This window comes from Prionailurus viverrinus, chromosome B2 (genome assembly GCF_022837055.1).
Source record: "Prionailurus viverrinus isolate Anna chromosome B2, UM_Priviv_1.0, whole genome shotgun sequence".
NCBI lineage: Eukaryota > Metazoa > Chordata > Mammalia > Carnivora > Felidae > Prionailurus > Prionailurus viverrinus.
Window position 1 is genome coordinate 129,509,597 of NC_062565.1, and position 25,951 is coordinate 129,535,547.

Consider the following 25,951-nt stretch of genomic DNA (forward strand, 5'->3'; position numbering starts at 1 on the left):
GTGTAATTACATATAATTGAGGACCCTGAAGATGATCTAATGAAATGAAATAAAACGTATTCTAGATAAACCATATCTACTATGTTTGGGAATAAATGGCAGAAGTATAACAAGTGTGCCTTATGCTAGAAACAGAATTGTAATGGTTTAGTGCATTCCAGGAAAAAAAAAAAAGAAAATAATATTAAGTTCATTTAATGAATACCACTCATGGGTAAGAAAAGATAAGAATAGGGGCACCTGGGTGGCTCAGGCGGTTGAGCAGCCGACTTCGGCTCAGGTCATGATCTCGAGGTCCGTGAGTTCAAGCCCCACATCGGGCTCTGTGCTGACCGCTCAGAGCCTGGAACCTGTTTCAGATTCTGTGTCTCCCTCTTTCTCTGACCCTCCCCCGTTCATGCTCTGTCTCTCTCTGTCTCAAAAATAAATAAACGTTAAAAAAAATTAAAAAAAAAGAAAATATAAGAATATGAATGGAATTGGGGTACATTTCCATACTTGTGGAAGTGAATCCTGAACCTAAAATGACTCAGTAAATAATCTATTATTTCCTGACAGGGAGAGTTGAGGGGGTGGAGAGAAGATGTAGAAGGAATTATTCAACAGTAGAGAACATTCTAGAGGAACAAATACTAGAGTGAGTTCAAAATATCCTGGGCTTTTTTTTTTTTCATTCTGATAAATCTCTATTTATATTTCTTGGAGAGATGTGGTACATTTGACCACTTCATTTCTACACGTGACACAAAATAATAAGAGCAGCCAGGCTGCTAAGAACTCAAAGCCAGATGGTGTATATGTGTGTCATGCTGAGTTGATGGTTTGGAAATGCCAGCCCTGCAGAATGGCTGGAGCCAAATAATGCTTCAAGGTAATCGTAATCCTACTTAAAATTCACTTGTGCATCTCCATACAACTTTCACATTCTTAAGTTTATTTAATGAATTTTAAGTTGCAACGGACAACGTGATACGTACAGGCAATAGAGCAAAATGTGTCTCATGTGATTTGTTGGCTGTCAGCTCCAATCAAATTCTAATAAAGTAGCAGAAATCTGAAGTGTTAGTTTAACAGTATTGTCCGACTGCTTCTTAAATGAGCAAATAACCAAACGTCAGGCCATGCTTCTCCCTAGGGAGCGGTGAGCTGTTCTATAATCTTTAGGGATTATCTTTTAAAAATTAGTCAGTGTTGGGGCGCCTGGGTGGCGCAGTCGGTTAAGTGTCCGACTTCAGCCAGGTCACGATCTCGCGGTCCGTGAGTTCGAGCCCCACATCGGGCTCTGGGCTGATGGCTCAGAGCCTGGAGCCTGTTTCCGATTCTGTGTCTCCCTCTCTCTCTGCCCCTCCCCCGTTCATGCTCTGTCTCTCTCTGTCCCAAAAATAAATAAACGTTGAAAAAAAAAATAAAAAAAAAATTAGTCAGTGTGAGTTGAAAACAAAACAAAACTAACAAACCCAACAATTTCCTGTCTGTCTCCTGATGTATGGAAATGAGGAGAAAAGCATTTTGTGGTACCTCTTTTCCCTGACCTCCGCAGGCTCACTTGGGAGAAGTCTTCCATAGCAATCCAGGTGAGGCAGGGGGCATAGTGTGATCGCAAGCCGGGGAGAGCCCCTGGCAAGGTCTACAGACAGTGACAGGCTATCAACCAGGCAGTAGTGAGGCGACTGCTGTGTTAGATGATCCCACTGGAGAAGGAGATGAATTGACTGTAGGAGGATATAAGACTTCATAACACCACTAACTTAAATGAATTTGACAAACTGTTGTTTTATTTTTACATTTATATTTGCAGAATTGCTGTTGTTTTTCTCCTGTAGAACATGAGCTTCTGTTTCTTCCCTCCTTTTATTTTTTATTTTTTGCTTTTTTAAGGTTTCCCCTCACCTTTTCTTTTATATCTTCATAAAAGCATCTGTTTCCCAAGAATCATGAGTTATTTGTTATTAAAATATTATTGAACATTAATTGAGTAACTGAGCCCCATAGTAAATCAAGTTTTGCTTTTTAAGATGTTATACTTTTTAAATGAATTGACCCTTTTGTCATTATGAAATGTTTCTCTTTATTTTTGGTAGCGTTCTTTATCTTGAAAGCTACCTTTTTTTTTTAAGTGTATTTATTTATTTCGAGAGAGACATAGAGAGGGAGCGTGCATGTGAGCAGGGGAGTGGCAGAGAGAGGTAGAGAGAGAATGCCAAGCAGGCTCCATGCTGTCAGCATGGAACCTGACTCGGGGCTCATTGCCAGAAACTGTGAGTTCATGACCTGAGCCAAAATCAAGAGTCTGACGCATAACCAACTGAGCCACCCAGGTGCCCCAAAACCCACTTTTTGTATTGATATAGCTATTCCAGCCTTCTTACAATTAGTGTTTGCATCCATTTTCCTTTAACAAATCTATACATATTTATAGTGCCTTTTCTTTGTGTTTTAAATACAGTCTGTCAATCTCTGGTATTAATTGGGAGAGTTTAAACCATTTGTATTTAATGTAATTATAGGTATTATTGGGTTAAAGTCTGAGATCTTACTGTTTTTTTTCTGTCTGATCTATTCTTTGTTTCTTTTTCCTAATGTTTTTACTTCTTTTGGATTACCCTAATGTACTGTTAATGTTCCATTTTATTTCTAATATGTGCTTATTAGCTGTAATGGACAGAATTTCTAAGTTGGCCCCCAAAGATGCCCCACTCTAACCCTGAAAACCTGTGAATAAATGACATAGAACTTCTCTGATTATGATGTATGGCACAGTTGACCTTAAGAAAAGGACATTACTCATGTGGATGTAATCTTACCACATGAGCCCTTAAAGGCAAAAAGCTTTTTCAGATGGATGACAGAAGAGAGAAAAAGAAGGGAAAGTCAGGGAGATCTGAAGCACAAGAAGAATCTGATATTCTGTTCCTGGACTTGAAGATTGGTGGGCAGGGGGGTGGGGGCGCGGGGTGAGAGCAGGTGCAAGGGTTGGAGAGCAGATCCAAGGAGCTGAGAGTTCCTGGCCATCAGTTAACAAGGAAGCATGAACCTCAGTCTTACAATCAAAAGGGACTGGATTGTACCAACAACCAGAATGATCTTGAAGCCCCTTTCCTTGAGCCTCCAGATAAGAATGCTCCTTAGCCAGGACCTTGATTTTGATGGCATAGGGCCAGACTAACCCACTCGGACTTCTGACCTACAGAATGTGAACAAGTAAATTGATGTTGTTTTAAGCTGCTAAATTTGTGGTAATTTGTTATGTAGCACAGACAACTAATGCATTAGCTGAAGGTCTCCATTCCACTGTCTTAGTGGTTCCTCTAGGGTTTACGGTATACATCTTTAACTTATCACCGTCTGCCACCAGATAATATGCCACTTCATATATAACTAAAAACTTAACAACCTACACCTTCCATTTCTTCTTTCCCTTGTGCTATGTCATAATTGTATTTCTAAATATGTTTAAATCCTCACAGTATGTTCTCATATTTCTGCTTTAACTAGTTATTTATTTTTAAAAGATTAAATAAAACAAAAAATAAATCTTTTATATTTATCCATATATTTATAATTTTTAGCAGTTGTCATTGATTGCTTCATATAGATTTGAAGTTATATCTGGTATCATGTTTCCCATTTTGTTCACATTTCTTGTAGTGAAAGGCTATTGACGATAACTTCTCTCAGTTTCTGTTTGTCTGAAAAAGCCTTTCACCTTTGAGAGTTTTTCCTCCTTGTAGGACTTTAAGGTCCCTGTTTTCTGGCTTGTGTTGTTTTACATGAGAAACCTGTGAAATTTCTTATCTTTATTTTTCTGTATGTGATGTCTTTTCCACAGATTTTTCAGCATTTGATTACACTGTACCTTGATGTGGTTTTCTTTGTTTATACTCCATTTGTTTCATTTCTTGGATCTGCACGTTTATAGTTTTCATGAAAACTTCATGAAGTTTTAGAAGAACTTCAGCCATTGTTTCTTCTAATGCTTTTTCTTTTCTTTTCTAATATTTTTTCTACATGCCTCTCTTTCCTGCTCCTTTGCAGCTCCAATACACTTATGTTAGACTGCTTAATATTTTCTCACAATTCACTGATATTCTGTTGATTTTTAAAATCTTTTTGTTTCTCAGATTCATTTTGAATAGTTTATGTTGCTATATACTCAATTTTTAGATTTTTCTTCTGCAGTGTCAAGTTTGCTATTATTTCCACCTAGTGACTTTTAAGTTTCAGGCAATGTCTTTAATTTTTAGATGTTCAGTTTGGTTCTTTTTTAATGCCTTTTTTTTGGCTCATTATTTTCATTTAACTTCTTGAACTTATGTTCTTGTCTGCTAGTTCCAATATTTATGTCATTTCTATACCTGTTTTTTTATGTTTATTTATTTTGAGAGAGAAAGCTTGAGCAGGGGAGGGGGAGAGAGAGAAAGGGAGAGAAAGAATCCCAAGCAGGCTACACACTGTCAGTGCAGAACCTACTGCGGGTTTGAACTCACAAACCATGAGATCATGAGCTGAGCTGAAATCAAGAGTCAGATGCTTAACCAACTGAGCCACCGAGGCAGCCCATATATCTGTTTTTATCTAATTAGTTTCCTCTTGATTAAGGATTTTTTTACTTCTTGGAAAGTCCAGTGACTTTTGATTGGATGTTGATAGTGTAATGTTGGATATTGCTGAATGTCTAGATTTTGCTATATTCCTTTAAAAATTGTAGAATTTTGTTTTTGCAGGTATTTAAGATACTGTATATTGGCTTGCTTTTTTCTGTGATGATTGTTTTAAGTACTAGTGGGGTGGATATAAAGTAGCCTTTATTCCAAGGCTATTTTAACATCACTAATTAGGTAATAAACTTCTTAGGTCTCTACTGAATTCTTGTTGTAGTCAATAAGGCCTCTCTGGTCAGAACTTGAATACCTCTCCATTCTGAGTGTTCTCTAAAAATTGTTTAACCTACAGCTTGTGGCAGGTAAAATGAGAAAATGACTCTCAGTGATATTCAACATTGTATAATCTCCTTCCTTGGGGTTTTGGAAGATTCTGTGAATACAATCAATCCTGCAATTACATTACTTTATGTGGCAAAATTATGTGACAATTATTCAAAGTGGGTCTGACCTCATCAGGTGAGCCATTTTTTAAAAATGAGAGATTTCTTTGGCTGATTGCAGAGGAAAAAGTTCAATATTTGAAAAAGCTGATTTATATATATAGTCCAAATGTCTAGCTGTTTATGGTGGGAAGGCAGCACTGGTAGTAGTTACTTGATCATGGAATTTTTTTTTTTTTAATTTTTTTTTCAACGTTTATTTATTTTTGGGACAGAGAGAGACAGAGCATGAATGGGGGAGGGGCAGAGAGAGAGGGAGACACAGAATCGGAAACAGGCTGCAGGCTCTGAGCCATCAGCCCAGAGCCCGACGCGGGGCTTGAACTCACGGACCGCGAGATCGTGACCTGGCTGAAGTCAGACGCTTAACCAACTGCGCCACCCAGGCGCCCCGATCATGGAATTTTAAAATTCACTTAATTCACTTAATGTGGAGATTTTAGTAAATCCTACTATTACAAGCCAATTTTTAAAACTAAAGGAAACTGAGTTAGAAGGAAAACAACAGAAAGAGACTCACCAGCTACAGCCCAAAAATATGAAAACCACTCTTTTATACCTTTTATTTTTAAGTTCTTTGGAAATATTTCATAATAGTGAAGTACACAGAGAATAATACAACAAACATCTATATACCCAAATGATCAACTTAAGATATAAAATATTACTGATGCAGTTGAGGTCCTTCCCCAGTGTTATCCTCCTTGGAGAGGTACCTGAATTCCATGCTATTAATTCCATGCATTTCTTCATATTTTACTTCATATACATGCATCCTTAAAATTATCTTTGCACTTTTTTGAAATTTATTTTGATGCTGTCAAAATGTAGCATTTTCTTGGTTTCCTTTTTTTGTTTAATGTTTTGTTGTGAGAATGAAAAATTGATATGTACTTAGAACTCCACTATATGGATATAGCACAGTTTGTTTATCCAGTCAAATTGAAACATTAAATCCAAATTTTTGAAGCAATGAATGCAGAAATTAACCTTCACATGCATATGACTAGAACACACGTATGGCAGTTTCTCTAGCAAATACCCTCGATAGTGAAGTCATTAGATAATAAAGAATGTACATCTTTAAATCACTAGACATTGACAAGTATTCTTCAAAGGGGTTGTTCCAGTTTGCATTCCTACCTTAGGGTTTCTGGTTGTTCTACATCCTTATAAACAGTAGTATTGTCAGAATTAAATTGTGAAAATTATATGGTTGAAAAATGCTATCTCATTGTGGTCTACATTTGTGTTTCCCTAGTAATTGATCATGTAGGGCCCCTTTTACTATGTCCACAGGCCAAATTGGCATGGAGATTATTATTCCCCAGCCTGGCCACTCCAATTTCTCAAAACCCCTTAGGGTCGACATAAAGATCAAACATCTACAGCGATAAGATATGTTATGGAAAGTTTTCCTAAGTGTGAAATTATTCCCTGAGTCATTAAAATTATTTCTGGTCATCACAACATGATTCTTGCCAACATGCTCAGTTATGGCCATCTCAACTTCTCCTCCTCTGCTTTTTCTTGTTGTAGGAAGCATAACAATAAACCTTAAGTCATTGAAGCTGAAAGGCAGGCTAAGTTATGAGAAGGAATAGAACTTTAGCTAACATTGGCAAATAATGGCAGGCTTTGGTCAACTTGGAATAACATGGTAATTGTATTATATGTAAAAATACTGCAGGGTTTTTGTTTATTTGACTAAGGTCAGCAATGGAATCTCCATTATTTGGAATTTTCAAAATGGCTTAGATAAGAATTTGAACAGAGTGATTTGACAATTCAAGTGTGTCAGCGCTATGCTAAATGGAAGCTGGTAATTTTGAGGGTCCTTCTTCCCTTCGTTTTGTGCCTCAATGAGGAACTCATCCACAGAGCTTTCACAGATCCTTTCCACTGCCAAGATGGAAATTTGCCAAAAATTTTTTCTTGTTTTCTAAAGAGGTAGTGAATAAAATTGTATCTTTTGCAAATCTGTCATCAGTGAATTATTTCTGGTAGAGGACACCAGAAAACTTACCCTGAATCTACTCTTGGTGCTAAATGGGTTTGATTTTTGAGCCCAGGTAATATATTTTCTGCCCTTTCCATAATCTGAATGATCATTTGCCAAGCTATATTACAGTATGCTTCCTGCCTCCACCCACAGCTCTGGATCATCGATACTTTTGCTCCCACATTAGGAATTTCACAGATTATTGAATTGTAGTATTTCAATGTCCTCCCCTGAGATAGTCCAAGTTACACGTAGCTGATGTAAGTAATTTAATTTGTAATTTATTTGGGAATGTACAACTGAAAACTTTTTTGGGGAATATGGTATGGGTATCTACGTTTGTATTACTTTGGAAAGATTTTATTTTAGAAGAACAGAAAATCTGAGAAGGAGGTCCTGTCGTTCAGGTTTGACAACAGAAAATCATTCTGTACCAGTTTTGATTATTGCATTCAGTTGATTTCTCTGTGACTCAAGGACTAGAAGCTTTCTACCACTTCCTTTGCTGGAGAACTTTCCAAATCTAGGAGATTAGAGCATTGGAAGTTTTCTTTACATTCAGACAAAAGTGTCTCATTTATTACTCAGGCTACCTTGATTCTTTTCTTTGCACTTCTTAGATGTTTGTTAAACCCTACTAGTCAATGTAATGACCCCACAGATGTGATATTTTAAAATAATAGACATGTCGTTATGATGTTTGATATTTGACACTGCTTTGTATCGGGCCTCTTTAGACATGTACGTGCATGCAGAGTTTGCATTTGTCCCAAGGTGAGCAAAAACAGAAGCAGTGTTTTTAGGATGAATTTTCTCACCTATGATAGCAAGTTGCAAATATCTTATTCTTTTTTTATTTGTAGGGCCAGCTCTGTAAATACGCTTCTGATCATCTCTTATCCTGTGTCATGTTGCAAAGTTGTAGCTTGTTTGCTGTCCTACAGCTGGGGTCTCTTTAGATCTTATGGACTAACACGAGCTGTTGTCTCCCTCCAGGTCATCCAGGCTGTGTTTTTTGGTATTTGCGTGCTGACTGATCTTTCCAGTCTTCTGACTAGAGGAAGTGGGAACCAAGAACAAGAAAGGCAGCTCAAGAAGCTTATCTCGCTCCGGGACTGGATGTTAGCCGTACTGGCCTTTCCTGTCGGGGTTGTGAGTATGATGTACAATGCATTTAACCATAAAAGAAACTTAAAGGGTCTTATTTCAGACTTCTAAGAGAAAAAAAAAAGGGCTCACTTCTAAGAGGAAAAAAAAAGGGCTCTAGCAGGTGTCTGTATTAGTCTGCTTAGGGCTGCCATTACAAAGCACCACAGACTGGCGGGGGGGAGGGCGGGGGGAGAGGGCGGCGCTTAACCAACAGAATTTATTTTCTCACAATTCTAAAGACTAGAAGTCTGAAATCAAGGTGTTCACAGTGTTGACTTTTTTTTTTTTTCCTGAGACCTCTCTCCTTGGCTTGTACATGGCCTCCTCTCCCTGTGTCCTCACCTGTGTATCCATGTCCTAATCTCCTCTTCCTATAAGGACATCAGCCAGACCGGAGTAGAGCCCATCAATGACCTCATTTGATCTTAATTGCCTCTCTAAAGGCCATTCCTCCAAATATAGTCACTTCTGAGGTACTAGGGGTTAGGACTTAAACATATAAATTCTAGGGAGACACAGTTCAACCCATAACAGCTTCTCTAGCAGCCCAAATTTGAAATGTATGGTCCTTGGGTCTATGACCATTCTAGTGTTTTTGAACTTGAGAGAGGAAGTCAACATTAGCTCATACTGCTTCGTTCACCCAACTGTGCCATTAGCTAATATCATTTAAGTACATGCTGCTTAATGTTTGGGTCTGTTCTGGCTTCATTGATTTTCATTATTTTCAGTTACATGCCCTCCATTGCTTGACTTCCTTCACAGGTCTGTTAATCGTCCATTGTCTATACATAAACCGTGTTTCTTTAAAAGGCCAGGGCCCCATGAGATTCTATAGATTGTAACCTGTGGAGAGGCATGAAAAGAGGGAGAAAACTCTTACAGATCGCAAATTGTGAAAATAAGGAAGAGTGTGTTACCTAATTCAAATTCAGACCTTTCATTTGACAACAACACAAGGAGATTATTATAATCTGGTCACACTCCTCTGCTCGTTCCCTCATCTTTTTCCTTTGAAAACCTAAATGGGTGCTCAGATTGAAACCATCTCACAAATCTCTCAAATTCTGTTACTTAACCCGACAGAATTAGATGCCTTACCTATTGTTTAGTATTTCCTTCTTTGGACTTGACATAGAAAATTCAAATGCTTTCTATCAGAATAGTTATCTAAGAGAAAATTTCCATTGGCACAAAGTATAAAGATTTGTACTCGGTGCATGAAAGAATTATCTGGAATATCCAAGTCTGTGTATTGTTTTGTTTCTTTTTACTGGATTGTTCGCTTGGAATTTCTCTAGGTATGTCATTACCTCTGGAAGTCTTCCTTGGCTAAGAGGAACACAGTAACACAATACAAAAGTAAATAGGAATACAGTATTAATATTTTCTCTTAGCTCTGCCTCTCTCCCTCCGTTGTGTGGTGCCCAGCTGTGTTTCTGGGGCTTAAATTGTGCCTCTTGCCACTCTCATCAAAGGCACATTGCATATGCCCTTTAGACATTTTTGACATTACTTTGGCCAGAAACTTTTTGCACCTGCTTAGGACTTGAGATGTTTCTCAGCTTTCAGTGTCCTTCCTGAAGTTAGTCGCGTATGCTTCATGGTTTGTGACAAGAATGGGAGACTTTGTGCTTGCTTATTTGTTTGGTTACATTTGCTGTGTTCCTCTGTTTTCACTAACTTTGTGGTTTTCTCTGTGTTTTGAAAAAGGGAAGAGAAGTAATAATACTTTTAATTTCACACCTCCTTTTAAACTGAGAAGTCATATCACATTCCGTTGCATTTGTATACACCTTCCCAGGTGGGAAGCTTCACAGAAGAATAATGAATCAGATGAACAGCTTCACTTACTTTTTTAACTCTTATTTTTTGCTGATATTTTATAGTCCATTTTTTACATTCTTTATAATCTTCCCTGTTAATATATGAGTCACTTTCCTTTTTAGAGCCACTAGCCTTTTCTCTTAACTGAACTTTTTGAAGTCCCTCTGTTATATTTCCCTCTGTCTCTCCCTCCCTTTCTCTCTCTCTCTCTCTGTCTCTCTGGTATTAGGAAGAGTTTTGAGCAATGTTCTCCAGAAATCTCCAGATGTTTCCCACTGTTTCTTACTCTATCATTTGAGTTTTTGCATCCAGTTTCCCGGTTTCTCAAACTAATACACAGAAATGCATCCTGAGGAAAAAAACAAACCAAAAAACACAAAAAGAAAAACCAAACCCTGGTAACTAGCTGTTTCCCAGACTCCACTAATTTTATAGCAAAGTCATATTTACAAAGGACATGAATTTGTCTCTTTATTTGCATTTTAATGCAAACTGGGTTTTTTTCATTAAAATAAAATTTTATGGTTTTTCACCTTTCTTTCCCCAACTTTGTTTCCCAGCTTTCCTTTCCAGTGTGCCCTTACCTTTGCTGTGGCTTCACAGGTTTTCCCTTGCCCCTTCTGTGTCTCTCTCATACCCCGTTTGCTCAGTAGGGTCTGGAATTTCAGTGTGGTTTTATCACTGAACTTTTCTCCCTTGTTAAAATGTGAACCCTCCCTGGAGCAGCGCCACTAGGAATCACTTGAAAAGGTGTCATCTTTACTCTTTCTGTGGCTCCTGGCCTGAGAGGAAGGTGCCCAGCCCAGTGGGTTCATTTCATCGGAAGGATGGGAACAGCACTAATGCCTGGAACCTGATTGACGGACATGTCTTTATACCCGTAGGCATCTATAGTGTGAGAATGCTTATCATGTATGAAAACGATTAATGATAACATTTGTAATTAAACACCTTTTGCCATATTGACTGACACAGAATCCTAAAGGGCAAAGCACCCAAGCACTCACCTGTGCCTGGAGAGCCTTGGGCATGGCTTGAGCTTCTAGGCAGCAAGGTGCTCAGGCTCGGCTTAGAACCTGCCTGTGGTCCCCCGAGGCCTCCAGGCTCTGGCTGCCAGGTGATTGCCAGCCTCACAGAATTCCACTCCCTCGTGGCTCCTTCGGGCCCCCACCTTTTGTTTGTCAGCCAGAAGTTTGCAGAGAAAGTAAAGTTATTTTTGCTTCCCGGTGCAGGGCAGAAAGGCAAGGGGCATGATAAGGGGGCAGAGTGGCACCCTCTACTCCGATTTTCCTGAAGAGACCTCTTAGCCCCAAGCTTTTCCTGTTGCTCCCATTATCTCTCTTTCCTTCTCTCTCTCTCTCACCTCAACTGCAACTGTGGCAGAAAGAAAGACATGGGTAGGTTATCTAGGATTCGTACTGTCTCCACTAATGCTTCCTCCAATAACGAGGTTAATTGAGAGCTGACAGTAATTGCTTGATGTGGGCATGAAGCAATAAATACGATTTTTGTGACCCATGGACCTAATGCATCTACTTCATGGACTCTTTCTCTCGGATATATAAAAATAATGAAGCATTCCAATCAAAGATAGTTGGCGTAAAGTTTTGTTTGAGCATAACCTTGAAGAAATTAGGCAGTTGCTTGAGTGAGCCTAGCCTGTATCATCCTGATTTGTGCAGATTCCCATAAATGCAAAGCTGGCCTTGATTAGTAACGCTAATGGCCGGAAACCACCACCACTCCCAAAGCCTTGCAACTCATTTTGCAGGGATAACCCATGGGAGGCTCTTCTTACCATGTGCAGTTTATTTCTGAACCCTGTCACCCTTTTAAAGAAGCATTACAAATAACTCTATGACATTATGTGGTCTGGAAGCACTGAAGTTTATTAGGAGCAATCAAACCAAGAATGTCTTTTGTCTCCTGTGAGTTTGTTGACTTTCGTGCTGGCAGATACTCTTCTAGTTAAGAGAATAGGCTAAGGCTTTCAACCAACCAACCAACCAAACAAACAAACAAACAAACATACAAACAAGCAAACAAAAAGATAAAGAGGAAGAGGAGCAACAAAATGAGTATGACAGGTATGAAATGGTTTCTCTCAAAAATTCTAAGTGTGTCTCCAACTTTTATCCAAAGCAGCCCATTTAATGGCAAAGAACCATCATACATTTCCCATTCATTCAGGTGCGTGCATCCCATTTATTTGCAGCTTCTTAGCTTCTATGGGACATGGAATCAAATCTCACCACCTCCCCAGTACCTCTTTGTCCCTTCTGTCACTTGACAGAAGGTAGGCTGTCACTAAACTGACCTTGACTGATTGATGGGTAAAGATGAGGATGTCCCTGTCTGTATAGAGGGCGAGTGGGTCCAAGCAGGGCCTAGAAATTTAGGTTGTTCTAACCAGGGATGGGCATCCAGGGTATCCCCAAGCAAACTAGCATGTGCCAAGATACGTTCTTCTAGAATTTGGGCTTTTTACCTGAGTTTAGCCTCAGTTACTTGTTCAGTAACCATTTCTGGTGTTATAAGTATATTCTTGTAAAGACTTGGTGAAGATTTTATATGTACCAACCTAGTCTAGACTCCTTTAAAACTTGTTTTTGCTTGTGATGGGGACTGTGTGGTACCTGCTCCCTTAGGGAATATGGAAAACATAATTTGAAATCTCAAATGCAAACTTAAAGAAAAAGTATCTAGCAGTTATTTTCAAACAGTGAGTATTTATTGACATACTAGCTAACTCTGAGCCATTCTTCAGAAAAATTTTGTGAAGCATACAAATTTAGATCATCATATCCCTACAATTTAAAAAACATTGTTTGGGGGCGCCTGGGTGGCGCAGTCGGTTAAGCATCCGACTTCAGCCAGGTCACGATCTCGCGGTCTGTGAGTTCAAGCCCCGCGTCAGGCTCTGCGCTGATGGCTCAGAGCCTGGAGCCTGTTTCCGATTCTGTGTCTCCCTCTCTCTCTGCCCCTCCCCCGTTCATGCTCTGTCTCTCTCTGTCCCAAAAATAAATAAATGTTGAAAAAAAAAATTAAAAAAAAACAAACAAACAAAAAAAAAAAAAAACATTGTTTGCCTTTCTGATTTTCAAGTAAGAGATTGGCTTACATGGAAAGCAAACAATTAATATTAATTACTAATATTAATATCTGTTAGTGTAACATATAAAGGAAGGGAATTTGATTCTATTTGAGACTGTATGAAGCCAATGCCTTTTCTTCTGTTTTGATATTAAGGGAAAAAAATTTTTAAAGCGCATTATTTACTTTATTCTACAAACTCTGGATTTAATATAAAAATACACTTAATATCCGCTGATCCTCTCTTTATTAAATTTTCACACAGGTACCTAAAACCAAACTCTTTCCTGTTTTGTTTTGTTTTTTTCAAGACTTCATTGATGTTTTAAGTTTCTTCAAATGCCCTTTTCCTTTCTCCTCACCTTTGAAGTTAAAAATATAATATCTGCTAGGTCATATTTTATGGTAAAACCCAGTTCATTTGGAGTTGAGGAAATCATGTGCCTTCTCCCTGCACTGAAATGAGTGTGAGTTGGGTTTCCTAAGAGGGAAGATTCACAGATGAGGATTCATTCAAGATCAATAAACAAGAGGGTCGCCTGGGTGGCTCAGTCGGTTGAGCGCCGACTTCGGCTCAGGTCACGATCTCGCGGTCCATGAGTTCGAGCCCCGCATCAGGCCCCTGTGCTGACAGCTCAGAGCCTGGAGCCTGTTTCAGATTCTGTGTCTCCCTCTCTCTGACCCTCCCCCGTTCATGCTCTGTCTCCCTCTGTCTCAAAAATAAATAAACGTTAAAAAAAAAATTAAAAAAAAAAAGATCAATAAGCAAGATTAAGTTTTCCCTCCCCTACCAGGAGAAATACTCAGGAGACTATAATCACCTTACCTAGGTGAGTGGTCTTACCTCATTTTTTGGATTGCCTTTTCCAAAGACCAAGGACATGATGTGATTAGACAGATGTATGAGAGGGAACCAGGTTGCTTCTCAACCGTCTTAGATATATTTTTTCTCCTCAGTGGAAACCAAAGATTTTTCTGCCTTAGTGACCTATTTGATTTGTACACATTCATGCCAACTCACAGCAGCCAGCTTTCTCAATGCTTGCAAGATAAATTTCTTCCACACAGAAAATAATCACTCTTTAACAATATTTTCTATAGGTGCCCACTTTTAATCACACTACAGTGGAAACCACACATTTATATCCAAAACATTCAAAGGACAGCAGTTCTAGTCAAGTCAATAATGATTTGTGGGTAATGGAGCTTACTAGGTAAGCAGATAGTGCTAAGAGCCAAGATAGCAGGAAGGATGGATCTTGTCCTTCAAGAGTCTCACAGCCTAGAGAAGGTGACTTTATAAGCTATATCAACAAGTAAATTAAAAGAAGGCATGGTGTGTATAAGAGTGCATGGCTCTAAGGTGCAGAAGTAGTCCAGAAGAGGAAGGGATTGATTTTAGTGAGTGGGAGGTCCTGGAAGTCTTCCCAGAAATGATGATATTGGAGCTCTGTTTTGAAGAATGACTACAGACTTATTGGATGTATGAGTTAATGATGCTTTCAGCTGCAAGTAACGGAATACCCACAGCTCTCCACCTGGCTTACTCTTTCAATTCATTCAAGTCTCTGTTCAAATGATTACCTCTCAGAAAAGCTTCCATGAATAATCAATATAATTAGCCTTCCATTACTCTCAGTCTCTTTGCCTTGCTTTATAGTCTCCGTAATGATTACCACTACCTGGCACATTATATGTGTATCCTTTCATTTCTGTAGCATATGTCTCCTCTGACTTGGTACATACCTTATGAGGCCAGGGAGGTTGTGTGTTTGATTTACTGCTGTAACCCAACCATCAGGAATGATGCCTAAATAATTCAGTATTTATTGAGTGAACATCCATCCATCCAGTTGTGGCTTAAGCAATAAAGATATTTAATATCTCACAAAAGGAGAAACCTGTAAGCAGGTAGTTTCGGGATGGCATTGCTCAGTGTTATCATTTGAGACTTAAGCATTTTTTATTGTTCACTTTTTTATCTCCAGAGCGTTGGCTTTTTGTCCTTGGACTTGCCACCTACAGTCTCAAGAGGGTTGGCAAAGCCCCAAACATCACCTCCTTCGGAGCCATGTTCAAGGCAGGATGTGGAAGAAGCTCTTGAGGGAGCTCTCTGCATATGTTTGTCTCTTCATCAGACTAATGAATATTTCCTATAGGCCCCGTCAGCAGACCTCCCCATAAGTTTTGTTGGTTAGAACAGTCACATGGGTGGAACCAGTGGCATGGGAGGCTGGGAAAGCAGGTAGAAGAAGGGAATTCACTTACCATGAGGGCTTAAACTAATTCAGATTGATCTTTATAGGTCGGGCACATTGCTGCCCAAACAAAACCAGGAGTTTCAAGAAACATGATAAGTAACAAATATTGAGAATGGCTATGAAATGTAAACTAAGTAAAAACCAACAGGATTTTAAGTAATTTGTTGTTCATCTATGTATGTTTTTATGAAAAATAGATGCAGTCAAACTGATGAGACTAATCATGGACATTTTCTGTCTTAGTCAAGAAAAGCATTTTTTTTCCCATTCATTCTCTGCCAGCACCATTTTTTGTACATTCTCATTAATATTATTATAAACGACTATCAAAATCTGATATTTGAAGAAGTTGTTCTCAAAGGAAGTCCCGTATGTTACACAATTGACTAAATCGTTTCTGTTCAGTTTCTGAAAGTCCATATAGATTTGTACAAGGTGGCCCTACATCAGACCAGCAACCCATATATGCAGAAAACCATGTTCAATGAGTAAAATCTTCCTTTAATAGTCCCATAGAAATTGTAGAGAATGATCATGCACTGGGTGTCATTTCACCAAGTTCCCACTCTCTCTGGGCCAAAGGGCCACAAAAGTATCTCAGGAAATGAAAATACCTTTTTTCCATATTTATATCCATAAGTAAAAAATATATTGGAAGTATGTGATTGAGAAAAGGTAGAATTGATCTCTGGTAACATTAATAATGTGATGCGCATAAAATAGGCATACAATTCCTATTCTCAAAAATAAGACCCCCCCCCCCCCCGCAAATCAGACTCTTTGTAGGCCCTTGTTTCGAGAACCAGGAACAAGTTTCAATATTAGATGCTGATTTAAAAAGAAAAGGAGAAAGGGACACCATTCATTTTTCTTCTTCCTTCTCTGCATATCATTCTTCCTCCTGATCTCTTTCTGTCTTACCTTTCTCCCTCATCCCTCTACCCCAAACCCATCTCCCTCTTTGTAGAAAAAGAAACAACGATTTGCTGTGTGGGTGTTCTGAAATTACTACAGTCCCTGTGGGCGTTTTGAGGTAACTCTTACCTGTTTTAGCTGGATCAAAATGTGCTGTGTCACATCAGCCGACATCAGAAGGAACATTTCCCCCCAAGGAAGGAGCTAGTGGACTTTCCACCCACTCAAGGTTTATTAACTTTTAGTTGTGCCTGTGAGATGACCATGCTAACGATTCGCTTATCTTACCGCAAATAGCCAGTCCTGGATAGGACTTTCATTCATCATGCCTTTTTCTAGCTCTCTTAGGAACAAGAGGTGAGGCATAATTCTGACTTCGGGGCATGTGTCAGGGGACAGGTGGGAAAGTGGGAAGACGAGGAGCTGGGAGTCAATGAGGGGAGAGCTTGTGTGGAGCCATAGCTCACAGGTAGCCCTGTGGCCCCACTCACTGTCTCCCACACTCCTCCGAAGAGCAACTCCCAAGTGGTTTCCCTCTTCAGAATGTCCCTTATTCTGTAGGTTACGTCTGTGCTCCATTCACACAAAGGAACACACACACACTGGGTGTTGGGCTGCACTGCCAGTTTGGTGGACGGGAGGAACATGAAGGGAGCATGTCCCAGAAGGAACAAGAAGGAGTTCTTCCTTCCCAATCTGCTTTTGTGCACCTCTGGGTGCCCTGCCACTCTGTTCCTCATTCACCAGTGGGAGACGGGGGAGGGGTGTAAAATGAGAAGATTCGGAAAATACGTGGTGGCGTGCCCACGTGGGATGGCATGAATGGGGATGAGCTTGCTGTGCCCATTTGTTTGGATCACCTTGCCACTTAATCTGAAGGAGGACCCATCCCCTCCCTTCACCTTAAAAATCTACACTGGGGGGGGGCGCCTGGGTGGCTCAGTGGGTTGAGCGTCCGACTTTGGCTCAGGTCACGATCTCGCAGTTTGTGAGTTGGAGCCCCCCATCGGGCTCTGTGCTGACAGCTCAGAGCCTGGAGCCTGCCTCGGATTCTGTGTCTCCCTCTCTCTCTGCCCCTCCCCTGCTCGCACTCTGTCTCTGTCTCTCTGAAAAATAAATTTAAAAAAATAAAAAATTTTAAAAATACAAAGGAATGACCTAGTTCACACAAGCACAAATAACTAAACAGGAAGAAGCCTCAGCACTCCCATGCCCGGAAAATAATACAAGCACGCACATGCCGTGGGGATGCTGTCAAAATTAGCATGGAATGAACAAAGAAAAACAGCCCCTAGATTCATTAATATAGTAACATTTTTGTCTGAATATTCAGAAACGCTACCTGTACCTCCTTCCTGCTGTGATTACCTTAGAGTTTTAAAGAAGACACATACCCAGAGGCGTTTGCTATTGCCTTTCTTTTTTGTTTCCAGCCTGTGAAAGAGCAGTTCCATTTGCACCTACTGACACTTCTCATCATCTCCCTTCCCATAGAGGCAAAACCCACAAACAACTCAAGAGGCTGGAAGAAATCTCATAATGAGCACCAACTTATGCTGCATGCTACTGGGGGACAGACACAGTGCTAAGGGCTTTACTTTAATTGTGTATTGAATCCTCATAGCCCCCAAAGGTAGAAATTACCATCATTCCTACTTCACAGAAGATGCTTGTATTTTACAGTTTTACAGATGGGGTTTCCCGTTTACAGTTGCTTGCCTGAGGTCCACGGTTAGTCAGTGGTGCAACCAGGACTTCAACCCCGACACTGACAAATGGGGTGCTTGCTCTTAGCAAGTGCTCTAAACTTTTTGACAGGCCAGACCTAACTTTGCTTTTCATGATTTGCCTAATAGGTATTTTTAGCTATGTACATAAGCTCTGAGCTGACCACAATTTCTAATTTAGGAGAATGCATCAGAATAAGAAAGGGAGTTATGCAGAATCTGGATCAAAAGCCACTGTTTATCGTTTTCCTTGAGGCTATTGAACAAAAGCTGTTCATTTGTGCGTATTATTGTTCCCGTTTCATGTATTATTTCACACCATGGATCAATGGTTTTATATAGTTTTACAGGCCAGTTTGCAAAGTACAGATTTGGGCCCAAACAATAACATCTTTCCTGCCCTGTCTTCTTGTTTCAGCCGCTGAGTACAGATTTAAGCTACCACACTTATCCAATGTGCTTGTTTTTAATATGTGAAAGTCAGGTTTTATCGACATAATTAGCTATGTTTTTAGAAATGGTTACCAAATGTATCCAGTGTCATCTGTAAATCATCTCTGGGCTTCCAAGAAAGCACAGTTCGTAGCTACACAATATTTTTGGCAAGAAATGATCCAGCACATTCTGTATGGGTATCCTAACAAATGAACTGTGCCTACCCAGCAAATATTCTACTAAGAATTCCTGAAAGCCATTTTGTTCTGCTTTATCAAGAGAGGGTTTTCAGTCAAATCTGCTTTTCTTTTTAAATTTATAATTTGTACCTCTACCTGCTTTCAACAAGGATTTGACGTGGTCTAAGTCAAATCAGTTCATCAATGTGATCCAGTCTCCTGGGCCTCAGTATCGTTCAGCCGAGGCCGCCTGTTAATAATCTTGCCTTCTTGGATAAGTGTCTTCTCTATTTTGTTGCAGGATACACAGAATAACTTTTTCGTACATTTTATCTTGCAAAGCCAGGCAAGCTAGGAAAATAGGGAGAAATCTTCAAAAGGCTTTCTGGAAAATTTATTGAGTGCCACGCACCAGTCACTATGTTAAATGCTCTCACACAATTTTACTTACTCTCAAAGGGGATCTTACAAAAACAAGAGGCAGTAGGAAGCTTACTCATCCCTGAGGCTGTGATACCAGCACAGAACAGGCTCCCTGAGGGCAGGTAAGATGTTGCCACACCCTCCGGCCGTAGGTTCTTGCTTTGTTCAGCCCTACCGGCCATAATGGACCTGGTCAATAATGTTTGATGAATGCTTTGTGCTTGAAGAGTCTCCAGCAAAAACTGGTAATGAGGAAGGAAAAAGAAAGAAAGCACTAGAGAAAAAGAATCATCCACAGGAAGTAGATTTTCTTCAGTTCTCCTGGCTACTTTTGCAGGTCAGCATCAGAACACATGTTTCTCCCCTATTTGACACCTTCTTGAAGGGCTGATCATCAAAGTAATTAGTTTACTATAACCTCCTGGCTCTTAATTGACAAGAAGTGGTCCTCAACCAAAAAAAAAAAAAAAAAAAAGCAAAAATCCATAATTGATCAGCAATTCTAGAGGGGCTTAAGCAGATGACAAAAAATTCAGGTGGGTGAAATGCCAGAACAAACTCCTGATGTGCTGTTGGTCAGCCAAGGGCAGACGCTCAGGCTGCATGTATGCCTCTTGGAGCCATTTTGGTTCCAAAGATGAACTTTTGTTTGTTGACTCCTTGCACTTTATTTACACAGCATAGATCATCATAGAATAGTGTAAAGGGCAAAAACAAAAGTCCACACAAATTTCCACAATGAACATTTATTACTTTCATAATAAGAAAATCTCACATGTATTCTCATTTGCAAATGTATTATCATTTACAGATGTTTATGCTCCATATTTAAAACTTAAATTGTTCATAGAGGAAGAGATAAGATTGATACCTAGTTCATCTGATGCTAAAACGCAAATGCACCAACCTTTCTAAAAGTTCTTTCCGCATTGCAAACTGCACAGAAATGTCACGTATTTTCCTACTTGGTTTGTGCGTACAATCTAAACTAAACAAAACACAGGAAACCTTAGCCATTTTCCTCTCCTATCTCCATAGCAATTCAGAGAGAGTGAAGCGGCCATTTGTGGGTGTCCCAGTATGCTGGGACTGTACTCAAAGGTCACTGTAGCCCAGGACCAAAGACCCAGACACAGTTTTGTCAGTCTATTTAAGGTAATCCTTCTCTCAGTAAATGAATTCATGCTAACTAATTGTTTGTAGACTAAAGTTTAGCTCAGAAAGATGATCGAGTAATTTATAATTACCAAGAAAAATTGTCAGACTAGAATCTGCATAAACTCTCTCCAAACCAGAACAATTTGCAGAAGACAAAGGGCAGCCAGATTTCTAGGTGAACTCAAATTCAAAGCAAGACACAGTAATTGGATGATATTAGTTGCAGCTGGTCAAATTACTACAGTCTGATGTGTCCTTTTGCACCAGAGGGACTGACTAGCTGGGTAGACTGGAATGCTATCTTGGGTGGCCAGAGTTGTGCCTGTCCTCCATACAAAGCTGGAGACCCATTCTTGCTCTTTTATATCCATAAACCGAACCCACTATGATGATCACTTTACCCTTGTTCACATATGCTTCTTGGGCAGCCTGTAATTCATTTAATCAGGCTTCAAATTCCACTGTTATAATAGTATTCTGGTCAGGCCATTGCGATACTATACCCAAGGCACTGAGTATAAGCCGTCGTTGATCCATAGCCACCTAACACAGGATGCTTCTACAAAAGGATGTTCTAATTACTTAATTAACTTCTATTAAATTAGATTTTTCTTAATTTTATTCTCAGGTGGTAACTTTAAGTTGTAGCTGGATGTCTCTCCTGTGTACTTATAGCTGCCTTGTGGATATTCATTTTAATGTAATCGCATCTAATAACAGACTACAGTTCCCTTTTATTAAAAAAGCAAGAGAGATACAGAGAGCAAGAGTTTGATTATTCAGTGATTTTATGATGACAAGAGGTCTGAATAGTTCTTTGAAAAATAAATTGCTATCAATGCTAATTGATTAGCAGTGTTTCTCTAACATAATAAAAATAGTCTTGTGCGAGGTTTACGGATATGTTTACCTATATCATTTGATGTCACTTGACAGAGGGAAAGGCCTCTTGCTCAATTTATTTGGAGTGGAATTCAATTTAAAATGGATAGATTTAGGGGCGCCTGGGTGGCTCACTTAAGTGCCCGACTCTTGATTTCAGCTCAGGTCATGATCTCACAGCTTGTGAGTTCGAACCCCACATCAGGCTCTGCGCTGACAGCATGAAGCCTGCTTGGGATTCTCTTTCTCTCTGTGTCCCTCCTCTGCTCTCCCTCTCTCAAGATAAATAAATAAACTTGAAAAAAAGAATTTTAAAATGGATCAATTTAAAACTTTGAATCGATAAAAGGAAGGTGAGTTATGAGAATGCAAAAATGACCCACCTTATGTGGTGATCTCACCTGTGTGAGGTATAAGGTGATCAGATGTCGTCAAAAGAGCATGAGCCTTGGAGACAGACCTGGATTTTAATTCTGGATCCACCACTTTCTAATGCAGATTTCATAGGTTCCCAAAATCTTGGTTGTCTAACATGAAGAGTGGGCTCAACAACACCTAACTCACTTGGGTTATTGTGAAGGACAATGAAAGACACAGAGTATCTAGAACAGTGTTTAGCTGGATGACACATAAACAGCATCAGTTTCTTTGCATTTGCCCTAAAAATGGCCTCATATCACAGAGAATGTCCTGTGAGATGAGAGCATCTTTTAACAAAGTAGTATGCTGCCCCATCGCAAACACTCATTTGAAAGGTTAGAGGCTACAAGTTCTTGAAATTCCAAGAGTATGTTTGGAGGTGCCATCCAAAATCCCAGAAGGAGCTCTTATGGTTCATGAAGGCAGCAGAAGGTAGAGGGAAAGAGTCAAATATTGGTAAAAGGCTTCAGGGGAAAATAATGTACTGTTGGTGGGGTTTATGTCATAAGTTAGAAATGAGTCCGCTCACCCACAGTTTCCAACACAGTTCACCTGGAAATTGTGTAGGTGGTGGATACACATTTTCTGGTGAGAATCAGTAACCACTGAACCAGAGGGTTGAAATTTGCACAAAAGAGGAAAAAAATGATCTCTTATAAGATCTTCCATGTCCTTAAAATTTTCACCAGATAAAGTTATCTGTGTTATTATTAATGAATATTCAGTTTGTTTCCAATTTTTTAGCAGTTCTGGGCAATACTGCCCTGAACATTCTTGTACATTCTCCTGTTCCACATGTGTAAGAGATTCTCCAGGAAAACAAACAAACAAACAAACTTCCTAAACGGGATGCTGCGATGAAATACAGGTGTGCCAAGATGCATTGATCCCCTCCACCCAGGAGAATCTGAGCATGGTCTGGGGTGCCATACTCCCTAACAAGGAGTATTCTTATTATTATTTGCTGAGAATTCTTATCAAGAACGATTGCCACATTTTATCAGGTTTTTCCCCCTGCACCTGTAAAGGTGCTTCACTGATCCTTTCTTGTATGTTTGTTTTCTATTTCATTAATCATCTGGCTATTCTTTGCTGCCTTATGAAGATGTATACCTCACTCATTAATTTTTATGCATTTTTCTTTTCTCCTATAAGTATAGAAGCCTCCAAATTTCCCTCAGTTAACACGTTAACTACATCCCACAAGAATTGTATCTGCCATTTTTATTACTGTTTGTCTATAATATTTGCTACAGTCCATTCTGATTTTGTGTTCTATCCCTAAGTTTTTAAAGTATGTTTTCATATTTCCAAATATATACGCATTTTTATGTGTCTATTATTGATTTCAGACTCAACTGCATTTTGACCAGAAGCTATGATCAGTGAGATGCCAATATTCTGAAATTTTTTGAACTTGCTTTTTGGTTTAAATGGTGGCATATTTTGATATTCGTAATGAACTTAAAAAGAACACACGTTTCAGATCGCTACATCTTCCCAAAAGCCCATATCAGTCCACAAACCTACATGATTGCCATCTTAAGGTTCTGATGGCTATCTTATGGTTATGAAATTTCAGGGTAATTTTTCTTTTTCTTTCTTCTCAATACAGAGCTAAGATTCTAGCAGGCATGTTTTCTTTTCTTTTTTTTTAAATGTTTATTTCTGAGGCAGAGAGAGACAGAGCATGAGTGTGGGAGGGGCAGAGAGAGAGGGAGACACAGAATCCAAAGCAGGCTCCAGACTCTGAGCTGTCAGCACAGAGCCTGACGCGGGGCTCAAACTCAGAAACTGTGAGATCTTGACCTAAGCTGAAGTCGGTCACTCAACCAACTGAGCCACCCAGGCGCCCCAAGGCATGTTTTCTTATTACCCTGTTCTCTGCTGAGTTGAGGGTCACCCTTTCACTGAAGGAGTAACCCTCTGGAGTACCAGCTTTAGGCAGAGGAGTGGGTCCCCCACCTTGGGCAGTCTTTATCTCCTATCTCCTGAATTCCACAGGGCATCAAGAGATAAGCTCAGGGTCACTGTGGTTTGACAGATACTTCTGGAGGACAGCTGGCCTCTGTGCTTGCTGATCTCTTGGGATGCTCACTCACTTTATTTTGACATCTACAGTTTCATTACTTTTTGTGACATAGTGGTTTATTTTGAAAGGTGCTTCATGCTTCCTGGGTATGTTATGAAACAACAAAATCAAGGTTATATAGTATGATATGTATATTTAAGAAAGGGAGACACACATACACAAATGAACATATGGGAATTTATATGTGTGGATGTATGCCTGTTGTCTGGTATTTGCAGAAAGAAACATTGAAAGGATGAAAGAGAAACAATACATTGTCACCTGAATATGTTATGAAGTTGTTTTTTTTTTTTGGATGGTGGCAGTTTTCATTGGGAGAGTAAGTTCAGAGCATTTATTCCACCAGCTGGATATATAAGTAAGTTCTGATTCCCTTTCTACACGTGTCTTATCTAGAGAATGGGCTCACCTGTGGCTCCTACTGAATCTCCTTTATATCAGTGTCTCAATAATAGAAGTTACCTCACCTTGAAGTTTCTTTTCAAGAAGTGGTTGTGCCAGATACCTCAGGGTTAACCTCTACCATTGTGGAGATAAAGAACATCAACTGTTTCCATGTGTTTATCAGCTCCAGCTCCATTACTATGCATTTTACTGGAGTACTTGATTGTCTTTTTCATCCCATCTGTGCAGTTGGCTATAATCTTTGTAGTTGCCCATCTGAGTCTCAACTATTCCTGATTCTTGCTTATCATATCAGTTGGACCTTAGTAGTTCTTTTCCCCTATTTCATCCATTGATGGGTGACCAGAAAGTAGAACAGACAGTTTCCCCCTTAGGGGCTCATCTTCCCTACACCCTACCCCCTCACAGTGCATACCACCTTCCTAACCAGGCCCCCCACCGCCAGGACACTCTCAACGCAGTATGAAAAACACTTTCAAAAGAAGGCTGCTACCACTGGAAGCCATCCCCGGGCAATTTGGGTTCACTTAATGGGAAATAGAAGTGAACGAAAAAGTGATCATTTCCATTTCCATGTTTCAGTCATTGTTGAAACAGATCAAACAGAGATGCCTGAGAACTGAAAAGAGACAGAACCAGAAGAATGTGGCCTGATTGGTGTGGTTTCAGCCTGGAGGCACAGGGATGACACAGGGCATGACCCTGGGCGAAAGAGTCTGAGGATGTCAGGTCAGAGGCACCCCGCCCCATAAGCTGGTATTCTGGGGGAAGACTCACATCCCAAAGATGACATGAGAGTAATTAGACGGGAGCTTATTAAGTAAGCTTTGAGGAAGGAAGAAGGGTGCATGGCTCCAAGGTGCAAGACAAGACCTGAATATCAGTTAAGACCAGCAAATAGTCTACTTCTCTATCCTGTGAATATGAATTTGCCAGAGGGAAGACGTACTTGGCCAAATAATTGTTGTTGAGATGCTTGAGATTCCACTAATGCATTTACTACTAGCGAAGACAAGAATGATTCTCCTGATTTGTTCTGCATCCGATGCTACTGTCCTATGGCTTTGTATGTCATGGCTGATCCAGAAGAGCAGCTTGGAGATTTTTCTCCACATGTCACCATCTTTCTTTTTCTTTTGATTTTTCTAGAATGATTAACCAAACATTTTACTCGACCAAACATTCATTGAATTCTTGCTGTATGCAGGCCTTGCTAGTGGACTTAGAAATGAAATTGTCGGGGCGCCTGGGTGGCGCAGTCGGTTAAGCGTCCGACTTCAGCCAGGTCACGATCTCGCGGTCCGTGAGTTCGAGCCCCGCGTCAGGCTCTGGGCTGATGGCTCGGAGCCTGGAGCCTGTTTCAGATTCTGTGTCTCCCTCTCTCTCTGCCCCTCCCCCGTTCATGCTCTGTCTCTCTCTGTCCCAAAAATAAATAATAAAAACTTAAAAAAAAAAAAAAAGAAATGAAATTGTCTTTGACATTTAATCATTCATTCATTCAACTATTAATTCCTTCAAAGGAGTATGCTATTATGCGTAATAAGTATTAAGAAAGGTTAAAAGCATTGTCTCTGGGGTCTTCATTGTCTGGCCTCACATTCTGGCTTGGCCACTTTTTGACCCTGGAAAAGTTACTAAAATTCTCTGAAGCTAATTTCTTCATCCATAAAACCATAAAAATAATAGTAGCTGCCTCAGGGTAGTTGTAACTCTTAAATAATATTTTGCTTGTGAAGCCCCTGACCTATACATAGTAGAAACTAAAAAGGTATAAGCCAGAATATATAATATTCTCAAAATGTTAAAATATATTGACAGAGAACAGACCCATAGGTGGCTGGGGTCAAGGTTGGGGAAGGGTGTGACTCTTAAGGGGGTA

At 39.8% G+C, this 25,951-nt stretch overlaps 1 protein-coding gene across 7 annotated transcripts in view; it reads left to right on the forward strand.

Moving 5' to 3' along the window:
- AIG1 (androgen induced 1) overlaps positions 1–25,951 on the forward strand; it is a 255,537-nt gene that overhangs the window by 54,806 nt on the left and 174,780 nt on the right. For all 7 annotated transcript variants that reach the window (XM_047859695.1, XM_047859697.1, XM_047859698.1 and 4 more), the window contains exon 2: positions 8,103–8,258. In XM_047859695.1, the coding sequence (XP_047715651.1) occupies positions 8,103–8,258 (156 nt within the window). The remainder of the gene's footprint in view (positions 1–8,102; positions 8,259–25,951) is intronic.